Below are 15,772 nucleotides of genomic sequence, written 5' to 3' on the forward strand. Positions count from 1 at the left end.
CTCACAATGATAAGCCCCCGATGCTAGAAAGTGAGGCGTTTGCTGATTGGAAGGTTCAAATGTATCTACATCTGATTACTATGGACGATGAGATGATGACCATTCTTAAAGAAGGTCCGATAAAGATTGAGAAAGAGAAGGGCTAATGGTCAGTCGAAGATAGGAGAATGAACAACCTAGACAACCATTGAATGAGACATATTTTCAAATCTCTGGACAGAAACACTTTCGGTAAAGTCAGAGACTGCAAGAATACAAAGGAAGCCTAGGAAACGGTGATTCAGCTTCATGAGGGAAATGAAAGAACAAAAGAAAACAAGATACTGGTGGCAACTAAGAAGTTAGAGAACATTAAAATAAAACTGGGGAAACCATGAAGGAGTTTAGTGATCAGTTCACAAATGTGGTGAATGAGTTGTCTACCCTTGGAAAGAAGTATGACAACAAGGAGACTATCGTCAAAGCACTAAGGTCTCTTCCATGTTCTTGGGACATACAACAATGAAACTGCATGATGTGTTTGAAGACTTGAAGGCATACGAGTTCGAGATGAGATCTCAGATCGAAGATGAAGCTTCAACGTCAACCGCAACCAAAACCTTGGTGACATACGTGGAGCCAACCGTTCTAGCACTAGTTAAAGCCGCTGAACAATTTTCCGAGGATGCGATGGCCATGCTTAAAAGAAAATTTGAAAGATTTATAAAGAAGAGTCAACCATCGAACAACTTAAACTACAACTATGGTGATAAGTCTAACGTTAAATGTGATAAGAAAAATTAAGTAAAGTTAATTTTTGGAACAGGCTAGAAAAACTAAACAATTGTTAACTTCTATGTGCAGGAGCAGATCAAATCGTATGAACCGGCTGGAGCCTCATGAACCGGTTGCTGAAACACTTCAAAGAAAATCAGTTCCAAGTGATCAAGTCACTACAATCTGCAGAGATGACGTATGATGACGAAATAGACGTGTCTTGAAGGAATAAAAGAAGATAAGATCCGATCGGAAGCATTCGAGGAAAGCTATGATGATTTACTGATCCGATGTTGACAACCGGAAGGTGCATGCCTGACACGTGTCCGAATCTGCAAACCGGCAACGTCACATTTTCCTGAGGAATCCTTGCATGTTTGCCAAGTGTTGAGGAAGGTGAAATGTGCAAGTAACCCTCCTGCACCGGCGTGATGATGGATCAACCAATCTCACGGTGAGAGAAGAAAGTGATCGTTGGGATCTCATCTACTATAAAAGGAAGATGAAGCGACCTCATTAATTGCATCTGAGCGGAATACGAACATATACGAAAGCAAGCGATAAGTTACAAAAATCTTAGAGAGATAAAATCTTACAATCCAAAACCGGTGTGTTATAAACCGGAAGCTTTCTGTGTGTATTTGTGTTGTGTTATTGTATTACATCAAGAGTGAGTTGGTGTAACCGGCGAGTAGCGAGTTGGGCTCGACCGGCATAGTAATTGTTGTAACTTTGAAAGTTAGTGGAGATCCTTCTCATAACCTGAGAAGAAGGGGTGACGTAGGAGGGTTTGCTCCGAACATCCATAAAAAATCTTGTCTCGTGTCATTTTCCTTAATTTTGTTGCTTACTCACTTAACCTAACCAAAATCAATCTTACTCCGTAAACCGGTCCACTCATATCTCTAAAACCGACTTCTTCTAAACATCATCTAAGTCGCATACGTTGCTTCAGACTGAAACAGACATTTCCGCCCTTGAACCCGGTTCAAGAGTCTGTGACAGTTTGCAAAGTGCTGAGAACGGTTATAGTCTCTAACCGGACTATCACCAAAAGTGTTGTGTGTGTTGTAAGAGGCCACCCTTCCTGAAACCGGAAACACCCCTATCCTCTGAGGGCGTCCCCGATCCTAACAAGTGGTATCAGAGCGAGGTTCTTAGCACTCAAGCAACCGAAGAAGATGGGAAGCATGACCCACAGCGACAAGCCACCAATGCTAAACAGTGAAGCGTTTAGCAGTTGGAAGAAACAAATGTATTTACATCTGATCACGTTAGATGATGAGATGAGTCGAGTCCTGAAAGAGGGACCGATCAAGATCAACAAGGAGTTAGACCAATGGACAAATGAAGATCGAAGACGGAGTAACCTGGACAACCATTGCATGAGGCACATCTATAAGGCTATAGATGATAACACCTTGAAAAAAATATCAGACTGCGATAATACAAAGGAAGCCTGAGAAACGATCATTCAGATCCATGAGGGAAACGAAAGAACAAAGGAGAACAAAATCTTGGTGGCTACACAGAAATATGAAAACATCAGGATGAAACCGGGGGAAAACATGAAGGAATTTAGTAACCGGTTCACCAGTGTGGTCAACGAACTTCAAACACTTGGAAAGAAGTATGACAACCGAGAAGTAATCATCAAAGCCCTAAGATCACTGCCGAGCACTTGGGATATCAAGACCATGGTGATGAGGGAATCAAGCACCCTCGGGCAAAAGAAGTTGCATGATGTGTTTGAGGATCTAAAAGCCTACGAGTTCGAGATTAAGTCTCGGATCGAAGATGAAGCATACACATCAACCGCAACCAGAGCTTTGGTTACATCGGTGGAACCGGCGGTCCAAGTATCAACCGTTCCGGCTCCAGTCAAAAGCGCTGATCAGATCAGTGAAGATGTGATGGCGATGCTAGCTCAGAAATTTGGGAGATTAATGAAGAAGAGCCAGCCACCATCTAACAACGATTTTAATTATAATTATGTAGATAAATAAAATAAAAGATGCTATAACTGTGACGGTTTTGGACATTTCAGGTCAGAATGTAGAAAACCAAGGAGAGACGACAGAAAACCGGAAGGAAACTATCAAGGCAACAACTATCAAGGCAACCGGTACCAGGGTAACAACTACCAAGGCAACAACTACCGGAGAAATGATAACCAACGGAACGACTACCGAGAAACGATGATCAGCATGCCGACGAAAGGAAGGAGATTCAGAAAGCACTCATCGCATCCGACGGTGGAAGCGAGTGGGCGTACTACGACAACGAACACAATGAAGAAAGAGTAACTTGGTTCATGGCAAACGACGAAGAGGTATTTGATTTCTATTCTGACAAGTTTACTAAAGAAGATTTGATTTCTGCACTCAACGAAATGGTTACTGAGTTCAGAAACATATCTGCATACATACCGACTCCGGTAGAATCTAAAACTGTAGAGTCAAATAGTACCACTGTTAAAACATGTGAAACCGCAATGTATGAACCTGATGAACTATTCTCAGATAATGAGAAGACAGTTCAACCGGTAACTGAAACCGATGAACGAGCACTGTATGTTACGGCTGCGTGGGAGAGATCTCGTCAAGCCGTTAAACAAATGTGTAATTGTAAAAGACACCCTAAATGTAGATTTGGTATCGGTTACGAACCAAACAAACAAAATGAATCAAAATAACCTAATGGGATGAAACTCACGAAAGACAATCTTCCATTCATAAGATTTGTCAAGAGTTCAACAACCGAAAATGACTTAAAACCGGAAGAAGAACTTAAATATGTAAGTTTGACTGAATCGGAAAACTGGCTTCATCCTGAGAGAAGGAAAGCCAACCGGAAACAAAACAAAACAAACAAATCTCGATCTCAAAGAAACTCATCACAACATAAGGCATTCTTAAGCAACAGTCAAAAAGTTTTGCCAAATATTATAAGAACAGATACCGGGAAAGTGATCCGACTCATTCAAGTCTGGATCCCAAAGGGACTAATCAACCATGGACCCAACTGAATGTGGGTACCAAAAAGCTGTAAATAATTTTCTTTTGCAGGTTAGGAGAAGCAACCGGCTAAAGAATTCGGAATGGTATCTGGACAACGGATGTTCAAGACATATGACCAGCAACGAAGAGCTACTAACCGACATCAAGTATGAAACCGGAGCAATCATAACTTTCGGTGACAACTCGAAAGGTAAAACCGTGGGCAAGGGTAAGATTGTCCATGGTAACCTATCCATAAATAATGTATTACTGGTAGAAGAACTGCGTTTTAATTTGTTGAGTATAAGTCAAATGTGTGATGTGGGTTAGAAAGTTGAATTTCATAAAAACGCATGTTTAGTTAAGAATCAAGAAAATGATATCCTTTTAACCGGTAACCGAATGGGAAATATTTACAAAGTTAATTGGAAAACCGATTTTGAAAAACTTGTGTGCATGATAGCCGGAAATGATCCAAACTGGCTTTGGCATAAACGGCTAAACCACTTGAATTTTAAAACAATTAACTTCATATGTTCCAAAGAACTAGTTCACGATTTTCCAAGTGTTAAGTTTTCAAAAGACAAAGTATGTGCTGCGTGTCAAATGGGAAAACAAATAAAGTCATCTTTTAAAAGTAAAGGAAACTATCAATCTGAACGGTGTTTAGAAATTTTGCATATGGATTTGTTTGGCCCGGTTAAAGTAACTAGTTTAGGAGGCATGCATTATACTATGGTAGTTATCGATGACTATTCTAAATTTAATTGGGTAACATTTCTAGCTTCTAAAAATCAAGCAACTCCAACACTGATCAAACTGATTTTAAGAATACAAAATGAAAAATCTATTCGAGTAAACAAAATCAGAAGTGATAGAGGACTGAGTTCATAAACAGCAATTTAACAACTTTTCTTGATGATTCCGGTATTAGACACGAGTTGTCTAGTGCCAGAACTTCTCAACAAAACGGCCTGGCTGAGAGAAGAAATCGAACTCTCAAGGAAGCCGCAAGGTCAATGATAGCTGATTCGGGTATTGCTCAAAAGTTTTGGGCTGAAGCTATCAACACCGCATGCTATACACAAAACAGATCTTTAGTAACTAAACGCTTTTCCAAAACCCCTTTTGAAATATACTATGATCGAATTCCAAGCATACGGTATTTTCGAATCTTTGGTAGGAAATGTTTTGTTCATAATAACGGCAAGAATTACTTGACCGCTTTTGATGCTAAATCCGATGAGGGAATAATGTTGGGATATTCAGCTGTAAGTAAAACCTACAGGATATACAATACTAGGACTTTAACAGTTGAAGAAACCGCCCACGTCGTTTTCGATGAATCGGTTGAACGAAACACTGCATTACCCTTCGACCTTCACAACAGAATGGAAAACTTCAATATCTATTCTGATGATGTAGACGAGGTTCCGGTTTTTAGACGATTTGTCAATGACCAAGCGGTTAATGCTGAACCTCAGCCTGTTCAAGCTGCCTTACCGCAGAAAGTTGACTCTTCAGTTTCTACTGAAGAAATCGGTCAGTCTGACTTTGTTCAACCTACCGATCAGTCTAACCTTGATCAGCCAACCGAAAGCTTGATAGACACGTCTCGGATAAACCTCAAAAGGAACTAAAATCATCCTCTTGAACTAGTAATAGGTAACATATCCTCACCCGTCCGAACTAGGCAACAAAATTTGGAACACTATGAAAACTCAGCTTTCATATCACAAATTGAGCCGAAAAAGGTGGATGAAGCATTGTCAGATCCCGATTGGATACTAGCAATGCAAGAGGAATTAAACGAGTTTGAGAGAAATAAAGTCTGGTACCTAGTCCCTAGACCGAAAAATAAATCGGTTATAGGAATACGATGGGTATTCAGAAATAAACTCAATGAAAACGGTTTAGTTACGAGGAACAAAGCCCGGTTAGTGGCTCAAGGCTATAAACAGGAAGAAGGCGTTGATTTTGAAGAATCATTTGCCCCTGTAGCTAGACTTGAGGCCATTAGAATATTTTTAGCATATGCAGCTTTTAAAAAATTTCAAAGTTTTTCAAATGGATGTTAAAAGTGCTTTTCTAAATGGTAAAGTAAATGAAGAGGTATATGTTAATCAACCTCCAGGTTTCAAAAATCCAGAACACGAAAATCATGTTTACCGGCTAAACAAAGCCCTTTACGGTTTGAAACAAGCTCCAAGAGCTTGGTACGATACATTAACACAATTCTTATTTGATCACAAGTTCACAATAGGTTCAGTTGACAAAACCCTTTTCAAATTTGAGAGAAATGAACAAATATTACTCATTCAAATTTATGTCGATGATATTATTTTCGGATCAACCGATCTAAAGTTATGTGATAAGTTTTCAAAGATGATAACTGACAGATTTCAAATGAGTATGATGGGAGAACTGAGTTTCTTCCTAGGACTTCAGGTTAAGCAGATTGAAGCCGGAACCTTCATAAGACAACCAAAGTATACAACAGAACTATTGAAGAAATTTGGAATGGATACATGCGCTGAAGCGGCTACGCCAATGAGTCCTTCCGTAAAACTAGACAAAGATGAGGATGGTCAAGCCGTTGACATCACAGCATATCGAGGAATGATTGAATCATTGCTTTATCTAACAGCCAGCCGACCTGACATTTTGTTTGCGGTTGGGGTATGCGGAAGATTCCAAGCCAATCCAAAGCAATCACATTATACTGCGGCCAAAAGAATTTTAAAATATTTGAAGGGAACTCAAGAAGTGGGACTTTGGTATCCGAAAGACTCAAGTTTCAATCTCATAAGCTACTCAAACGCTGATTACGCAGGATGCAAGATCGATAGAAAGAGTACAAGTAGAACCTTCCAGTTCCTAGGTGACTGGTTAGTTCCTGGAGCAGCAAGAAACAGACCTCAGTTGCAACATCAACCGCAGAGGCAGAGTACATAGCAGCCGGAAGCTATTGTGCACAACTCCTCTGGATCCAACAACTAAGGGACTTCGGCATAAAAGCCAAGGAATCTCCAATATTCTGTGACAACACCAGCGCAATAGCGATTACATAAAATCCGGTGCTGCACTCAAGAACAAAACATATTGATATAAGACACCATTTCATACGAGAGCACGTTTAGGAGAAACACATCCGGTTGAAATACGTCTCGACCGAGCAACAAGTAGCGGACATTTTCACAAAACCGCTACAGGAAGCTAAGTTTTCTCACTTTAGAAATATTCTGGGAATCACTAATGTTAATCAACATATATCATGATTATGCATGCATATTGCTTACATACGTAACACTAAAAAAAAAAACCGGGATATGTGTTCAGGGAGAGCTCTCGCTTCTCAAACCATATTCAAATAGGCCCTTGAAAATTCAAGAATGCTAACCGGGAGGAAGTCTCCGGTTATGCCTGATTACTTCATGATGTCAAATCACGTGTATACTTACTACACGGTTAAAATAACCTGGTTGAAGTGGATATACTCAATCCAAAGTTGAACAAATGTTGACGTGACTCAACATTTCTTCACAATCGGAACAAAATATCCAACTAAAACCGGTCATGGAAAACCGCTTAGTACAAATGCTCTCTGGTTTTAATGGAATGAACTTTTCCGGTTAATCTGGGATAACTAACTGAGTTTTCATGCATAACTTGAAAAATGAAGCCTGTAATAAATAAAAACAGTCTACCGCAATCGAGATGACGACACGTGTCCATTATCAAGAGAGGGAGACTTACATCTTGTCAACAGTTTTTTGTCATCATGAATATCTTTGTAATAATTAGTTTTGCTTTGGAAATAAACATTATACACTTCAACAAGTTAAAGCCTATTAACTAATTGATGACATCATCGAGCATGATTAACCTACTAATCTAGCCGAACCCCTGGCTATATAAACCACCCTTAAACCTTCACAAATCTTCACAAAATCACTATTCACAAAAACTGTCTTAGTTCAAAACTCTCTCAAGAACATGAACTCCAACTCTCTAGCAAAGAAAATTCTATTGGCTGATTTCAACTCAATCTACCAATACGAAGATCATGAGGTTAGAGAAATGTTCTTAGCCGTTGAAAGAAACGGGCTAAGAGGATTTCTCGAGAACAGATTCATTCTCGACTCTCTAGTAGTGGAAGAATTCTTCCAGACCGCAAAGGAGGTGCATCGAGACATAATCGTTGCACAAGTTTACGGTCAATCATTTCTATTCAGCGAGACGGATTTCGCTGAATATTGCGGTTTGTCCACTGAAGGGGTAACCGATTTAACCTACTCTCCGATGACCATGGAAGAAATGTGTCATCGGTTCTCCAACTCTAACATCCCGGTTAGACCCTGGGGTGCTAAAAGCCAACTCTCTCACAAGTACAAGCTTCTTTGTGAGATTCTGGGAAAGTCCATCTTGGGCAAAAAGAAAAGCTATTACTACACCCAAAGGATTTTCGAGATGATGATCGCTGTTACGGTTGGGACACCGGTTAATTGGTCCTGGATCATCTTCAGCAACCTGAAAAAGATGCTCATTTCAAACAAAACCGGCTACGCTCCTCAGCTGAGCGGTTTTTGTGCCAGTCTGGACATCCACTCCGGAACCTTCGTAACTCTCCATCCAAAACATGTGCTCACCAAGGAGAGAGTGCAAGAGCTGATCGACCGATGGGAAGCAGTTAAGGCAAAGAAGAATCATGCGGCCGAGTCATCAAATGTTTAACCTATCTATCTTTCTTTTCCTTTCCCAAAACCGGTAATTTTGTTGTACTACCAGTTTTGTACCATGAATTAATAAAGATCATTTTCTTCCATTCAAGTCTAAAATCATAAATGATAAACATTTAATGCGCCGTATCAAATTGAATCGAATCACTCTTGAAAACAGAAATCTCCACTTTCCAAGAGGCATGATTGATCCGATTTGACTAGACATGCCCTTATCCTCTTGAAAATTTACAAAACATTTATGACCAGACATAAACGGTCTGATTTTTCAAAATATCCTCATTAAATGCATCCAACCGCTCAAGCTATAAAAAGGGACTCAATCCTGCATCTTCAAAAACACGCCTCCTTCATCCTTCTCTCTAAAACGCCTGAGAATTCAAAAAGAACTCCTGTCGATTTCTCATTCTCACTCTTCCTCAAAAATGTCTGCTGAACTGAGAAATACTCTCATCGTCAACTTCGAAGATGTAAAAGACAGTCGGTATCAGGACTACATTTTCCAACCGATCATAGAATCGGGGCTTCAGGGATTCCTTGAAGGCTCAAACACCATCCTCGTAGAGGAAGTATGCGAGTTCTTCAACAATGGGCATATTCTAGACGATGGTAGCATCCGGACCATCATTGACGGACAATTTCTTCGGCTTACCGAAGATCAATTTGCCGCCTTTTTCCACCTTCCAACCGAAGGTTTCTCTGACTTTCCAACGCCATTCTTTCCGGCTAAGGAAGACTTCACCCATATCTTCTCCTCTTCCATCATACCGGTCAAAGACCACGAGAAGAAAGAAAGATTGGCTCCTCACTACCAACTCTTTCACGACATAGTTCAGCGGTCTATCATGGGCCGATTGCCAAACAAGAACTACAACCAGGAGGCTTTTGACATCATGATAGCCATCATCCGCAACTCATCTCAACTGGGCAACCTACCTCTTCAACAACTTGAAGCTGCTAATAACCGCTTCAAGGGGAAGGACCAGTTTCGCTCCCCAAGTCACTCTATTTCTGAAGGCTCAGCGCCGCAACCTTGGACCCGGTGTTCCAGTCGGACCAGCCAACACTATATCTCTATCCATGCTAGATAGATGGATATCGAGGATTGAGGAACGTACACCCAACAATACCGTGACCAAGTGGTTTGACAGAATGGTGGAAGGGGATTGGGTCGATCTAAACTAAGTTATTTGTATTTCTTTCCGGTTTTTGGTCATTTTGCTGTACGACCAAAAACCGCTTAACATCATATTTCAGACTCATTTATAAAAGTTTCTAATTTTAAAGTCTCCCGTTTTTCTTTCCATATCTCTCTTTCCGGTTTCAAGTTGAATAAACATAAGACTCCATGTTAAACGAAACTTCCGGTTAACAACGCTTCTAGTAAACCGGAATCTCAAGCAAAATGAAAAGTTTGAAAAACTTACCGCCCACGGTTTTACCGCACAAAATTTACCGCCCATTGTTTTCTCCGCATTTACCGCCGAAAGTTACTGCAGTAACTTTTGTAGGGAAATTGGCGCCAAAACACTATCAAGTGACGGTTCGTCTTCCAACCGTTCAGAAGACGGTTCAAATCAGTTCATTCGATACATACGCTTTCTCTCTCTAAAACTCTCAAATCTTCAAAGGCTTTCTAACTTCCGATCATCGCTGTTCTTCATCTTTTCTTCACAAATATACCATGGATCTAGTTAAAGCACACTTTCAATGGATGTTGCAGGTCGATTTCAACGACATCGACGAACACGCTGGGGATAAACACAAGGCTGTGCTTCAATCTCTAAGAGATTCAGGGTTGGAAGCGTTCTTGTCTGGTCCGTTCGTCGTGTATCCGACGGCGGTTATGGAGTTTCTGGCGACGACGACTTTGACGAAGAGAAAAGTCTCCGCCACTGTCAACGACAAAGAAGTTCTTATCACGGAGGAGCTGCTCTCTGAAGCCCTCGGTTTGCCTAACACCGGCTTGGACTTCAAGACCGACCTAACCGATGCAGAGTCTAATGCGGTCCGGTTGGTGATATAATCTAAAGATCAGGAACTGGTGATTCACTCAAGCCGGAAGAACAAACTGAAACGAAGTTCAGGTGGTTGCTGAACATCATCTCTCGTTCAATTCAGGGTAGAGGAGGTAACTTCGATAACCTGACCAAACTTAAACTTAAGATGATGATGACTATTGTCCGCGGTGACAAGATAGATTGGGGAGCTGTCTTCTTCGAAGAATTCTGTGAAATGGTGATACAGAAGGATGGCCGAGTTCAAGCCTTCGCAATGTAGATCGTCAAAATTCTCAAGTTCCTTAAGATAGAACTTGGTGAAGGTGAACCGCTCCCACCCAACAACATTCTCAACTCCGAGTCAATGAGTGAGAAGACCGAAAAAGCGGTTCAGCCGAAGTCTTCCAGAACGAAGTCTTCAAAAGGGACCAGTTCTTCCGCTCCGGCTGAAGAGTGTTCCAAGCAAGAAAAACCGAAGTGGAAGGAGGTTCAAGCCGAAGCCTCACAAGAGAAGAAGGGAAGAAAGAAGTCTTCTGCAAAGAAGAGCTCCAGCAAACCGGCTGACTCCGAGAAAACCCTTTCCTCGGACAAAACACCGAAGAGAACCGGAGACGTCTTCCAGCCCATTCTCATCAACACCGTGCGCCCCATCTCTGTTGACTCTCAATCACCAAGGCAAACCGAACCCTCGGGGAGCCACGAAACCGAGTCAGCATTAAAGGAGGCAGCAGAGGTAAGTATTCACTCTAAAAACTCCAAATCACCAAGCAAGAAGATCGACGAGGTAATAGCCGACGTAGGCTTAAACACCTCAGAAGTCATTGTGGACGTAGTCCAAAATATTGCTAGGGAAACCGAAGACGATGTGTCAAGTCGTCTTAAGTCAGCTGATCAGGGTGAGATACCCGATCAAAGTGAAATTCAACTGGTCGAAGAAACGGCCAAAACCGTGAACATCACCCCTCCGGCTCAGGAGGGTAATACTGAAGAACAGGAACCATCCGGTTCCGCAGGAAACAAGTCTGCTCCAAATAATACAACGACCCAATCGGCCCAAGATGGGCCAGCTGCTTGAACAATCCTACCTGAAGGGCTAGTTCAGGTTAACAAGGGAAAATGTGTTCTGCAAACCGACTCCCAACCCGAGATCATAACCGAAGGCAAGGTCACTTTCTCCGCAGAAGAAGAGGAGGAAATGTTTGATGGACTCATTTGGGACATGAATAGAGATGCCAATGATCTGATATCACCATACCTTCTATAGGTGCAGCTTCGTTGTGAGACAAAGCTGACAGATATGATCCCAGAGATGAGCGGTAACAAAGACTGGGAGAAACTCTTAGAATTGGAAGAAACGACCCTCAAACTGGCAAACACCAACCTTATCCAACCCGCATTCAGCAAAACCGCGGTAATTCTCGAATACGCTCGGTTACAAGCAGTAGAAGACGCATTGAAGGAAGCAGAAGGAGCAGCGTTAACTCCGATTGAAGTAAGAATGACTGAACGGTTTCATCCAGTACGGGAAAAGATCCTTAAAAATCCTACCGGCTCGATGCACAATGGAGAAGCAACTGCAGACACCAATTAATCAATGCCGACTTATATCAAAGCAAACCCTTCTTTGCTGCCGGGGTGACTTCCAGGACAGCAGAAAACCGGGGATGAGATCCTCCTCAAAATGATAAGGCTCCGGAATTTGAGCAGTTAAAGAAGGTGGTGATCGAAACACTTGAGTCGTGTCTTGGGAACTACAGCACCGCAACCGACGAGAAGATTGCAACGACTGAAGCCAACCTGTCGAATACCATCCGGGGGTCCGTTCAAACCGAAATGGCCAACACCCTTCAAACCTCGATCAGATCCATGATAGATGAAGCTGTGCAAACCTCCGTCAAATCTTTGATCGCAGAATCCGTTCAAACCGCAACCGCTCCCTTAGTCGATATGTTGCAGGCCATGGCTATTCAAATTAGGGAGTTGTCCAAACTTCAAGTAAGCAAAACTCAAGAGCAAATCAATTCTGACGCCGAAACCGCAAAGAAACTAAAAGACGAAGAAAGGGAAAAGGAACGGTCAAGAAAGGAATTTAAAGACAAAGATCATGAGCTTGCCCAGAAGTGTAATGAGGAAGAACAAGCTGCTATTCATGAACCCATATCGGCTCAACCCTCGCAAGCTATGAAGACAAGAAACAAGAACAAGAGGAAAGCGGTTGCAGAGGTGATGAAGCGAGCAGAACAAAACAGTCAAAGAGTGATCGAAACAGTCGGGATGAACGTACAACCTCTTGATGAAGAAGAAGAAGAGGACATCGACGAACTCAACCGGCGTAAAAAGAGGGCCAACGAAAGTTCAACCGCAACTCCAAGCTCCAGACCGACTGTTGCTCAACCGTCTCGACCACCACAACCAGTCTGTACCGGTTTTGGATTCGGCAAAAGAACTCCCGGCATCTCAAGTGTGTGGGCCGGATTGCAAATTGACGCTGCAAGAAGAGCCAGGGAATGGAAGGCAAGGGAAGAGGAAAAACTAAGGCGACTGGAAAAAGAACTTGAAAAGGGGGACTATCCAAGCCTTAGTTTACTTCTCTTTCCTTAAGAACAATTTATGTTTTACTTGGTTTCAGAACTCAGTTGTTTTATCATGTTTTGGATTTATCAATATTTACATATCTTTTGAAAAACTCAAACACATGTTTTTTGAAAATTTTCTTAAAAATACTCAAATGGGAGATATTGCTAAAACAGATTTTTCAAACCGGCCATACATTATAAGTTTTGAATATTTATTCTAAATAATCAAAAAGTGAGAAATTGATAAGAAAAATTAAGAAAGTTAATTTTCAAACCGGCCATACATTACAAGTTTTGAACTTTATTCTAAATAATCAAAAAGGGAGAAATTGATAAGAAAAATTAAGAAAGTTAATTTTTAAACCGGCCATACATTACATGTTTTGAATATTTATTCTAAATAATCAAAAAGGGAGAAATTGATAAGAAAAATTAAGTAAAGTTAATTTTTGGAACCGGCTAGAAAAACTAAACAGTATAAACCGGCTGGAGCCTCATGAACCGATTGCTGAAACACTTCAAAGAAAATCAGTTCCAAGTGATCAAGTCAAGATCAGAGAAACCGGTTTTTACTCTCTTAAGAGACCGGCCAGCAAAGACAAAGTTCACATTCCAGCCGGAGTATATTATGTACGAAACAAACCGGCCACTACAATCTGCAGAGATGACGTATGATGACGAAATAGACGTGTCTTGAAGGAATAAAAGAAGATAAGATCCGATCGGAAGCATGCGAGAAAAGCAATGATGATGTACTGATCCGATGTTGACAACCGGAAGGTGCATGCCTGACACGTGTCCGAATCTGCAAACCGGCAACGTCACATTTTCTTGAGGAATCCTTGAATGCTTGCCAAGTGTTGAGGAAGGTGAAACGTGCAAGTAACCCTCCTGCACCGGCTTGATGATGGATCAACCAATCCCACGGTGAGAGAAGAAAGTGACCGTTGGGATCTCATCTACTATAAAAGGAAGATGAAGAGACCTCATTAATTGCATCTGAGCGGAATACGAACATATACAAAAGCAAGCGATAAGTTACAAAAATCTTAGAGAGATAAAATCTTACGATCCAAAACCGGTGTGTTATAAACCGGAAGCTTTCTGTGTGTATTTGTGTTGTGTATTACATCAAGAGTGAGTTGGTGTAACCGGCGAGTAGCGAGTTGGGCTCGAACGGCATAGTAATTGTTTTAACTTTGAAAGTTAGTGGAGATCCTTCTCATAACCTGAGAAGAAGGGGTGACGTAGGAGGGTTTGCTCCGAACATCCATAAAAAATCTTGTCTCGTGTCATTTTCCTTCATTTTGTTGCTTACTCACTTAACCTAACCAAAATCAATCTTACTCCTTAAACCGGTCCACTCATATCTCTAAAACCGACTCCTTCTAAACATCATCTAAGTCGCATACGTTGCTTCAGACTGAAACATACATTTCCGCCCTTGAACCCAGTTCAAGAGTTTGTGACAGTTTGCGAAGTGCTGAGAACGGTTATAGTCTCTAACCGGACTATCACCAAAAGTGTTGTGTGTGTTGTAAGAGGCCACCCTTCCTGAAACCGGAAACACCCCGGTCCTCCAAGGGCGTCCCCGATCCTAACAAAATGTTATAATTGTAATTCTTTAGGTCACTACAGGTCGGAGTGCAGAAGACCAAGAAGAGACGACCGAAGACCGAATGACAGAAGACCGGATGATAACAACCAGAGAGGTGAATATCAGCAATCCGGTGAAGGCAAAGAAATTCTGAAGGCATTATTAGCCGATGACAGTGGGAGCTATTGGGCTTATTCCGACATAGAGACTAATGACGACGAATTTCCTTGTCTCATGGCTAAGGAGGAATAAGTATTTTATTTTTCTTCTGAAGAGTTTACCAATGAAGATTTGGTCACTACTCTCAATGAGATGGCCATTGAGTTCAAGAACCTGTCTACTCTTGTACCAACCCGACTGAATGTCCATACCGATCAACGGAGTAACTTCCAAACCAGTGAATCAAGTGGAACTAAGACCGATGAACCGATTGAACTATCCTATGAGAATGAGAAGCTCAAGGAGATAGTTCAATCGATAACCAAAGAAAATGAAAGATCTAAGTATGTCATGGCTGCTTGGAAGAAATCCAGTGAAGTTGTAAGCCATATGTCTACCTACCAAAGACATCCCAAATGAACGTTTGGCATTGGATACAAAGGCGGCAAATCAGCTAACCGGAAACATTCTAAAGAGTTGAATCTCAACAAGAACAAGCTTCCGTTCATAAGCTTTATTCAGAGTAGTTCAACCGATACTGAGGCAGATCATGACATACAACTGGCTAAAGAAATTAAATATGTAAGTCCAACCGACACGGCTAAATGACTTCATCATGAGAAAAGGAAAGCCAACCGGCCGGTAAGAAAAGAAACTGATAGACGTTCATACATAACAAATCAATGTTTACCACCACGAAACAATGAAACACCAACTCGCAGGCAAAGAGATGTCAAGCCAGGTAACGGTGAAATAATTAACACAACTATTGGGAAAGTCATCTGACTAATCAAAGTTTGGATTCCCAAGGGAATAATCAACTACGGACCCAAGTACATGTGGGTACCAAATAAGTGTAAATATTTATTTTTGTATATTAAGAAGAGCAAACAGCTAGAAAACTCGAAATGGTATTTGAACAGCGGTTGCTCCAGACACATGACCG

The 15,772-nt window shown here is 41.4% G+C and overlaps 1 protein-coding gene across 1 annotated transcript; it reads left to right on the forward strand.

Moving 5' to 3' along the window:
• Positions 1 to 12,327: 12,327 nt before the first annotated feature.
• LOC124918411 (splicing regulatory glutamine/lysine-rich protein 1-like) lies at positions 12,328 to 14,919 on the forward strand. The gene is made up of 2 exons (XM_047458572.1): positions 12,328 to 12,913; positions 14,699 to 14,919. Exons 1-2 carry the CDS (start codon positions 12,328 to 12,330, stop codon positions 14,917 to 14,919), a joined length of 807 nt encoding a protein of 268 aa, XP_047314528.1.
• Positions 14,920 to 15,772: the final 853 nt, after the last annotated feature.

This window comes from Impatiens glandulifera, unplaced genomic scaffold, assembly GCF_907164915.1.
Source record: "Impatiens glandulifera unplaced genomic scaffold, dImpGla2.1, whole genome shotgun sequence".
Taxonomy (NCBI): Eukaryota; Viridiplantae; Streptophyta; class Magnoliopsida; order Ericales; family Balsaminaceae; genus Impatiens; species Impatiens glandulifera.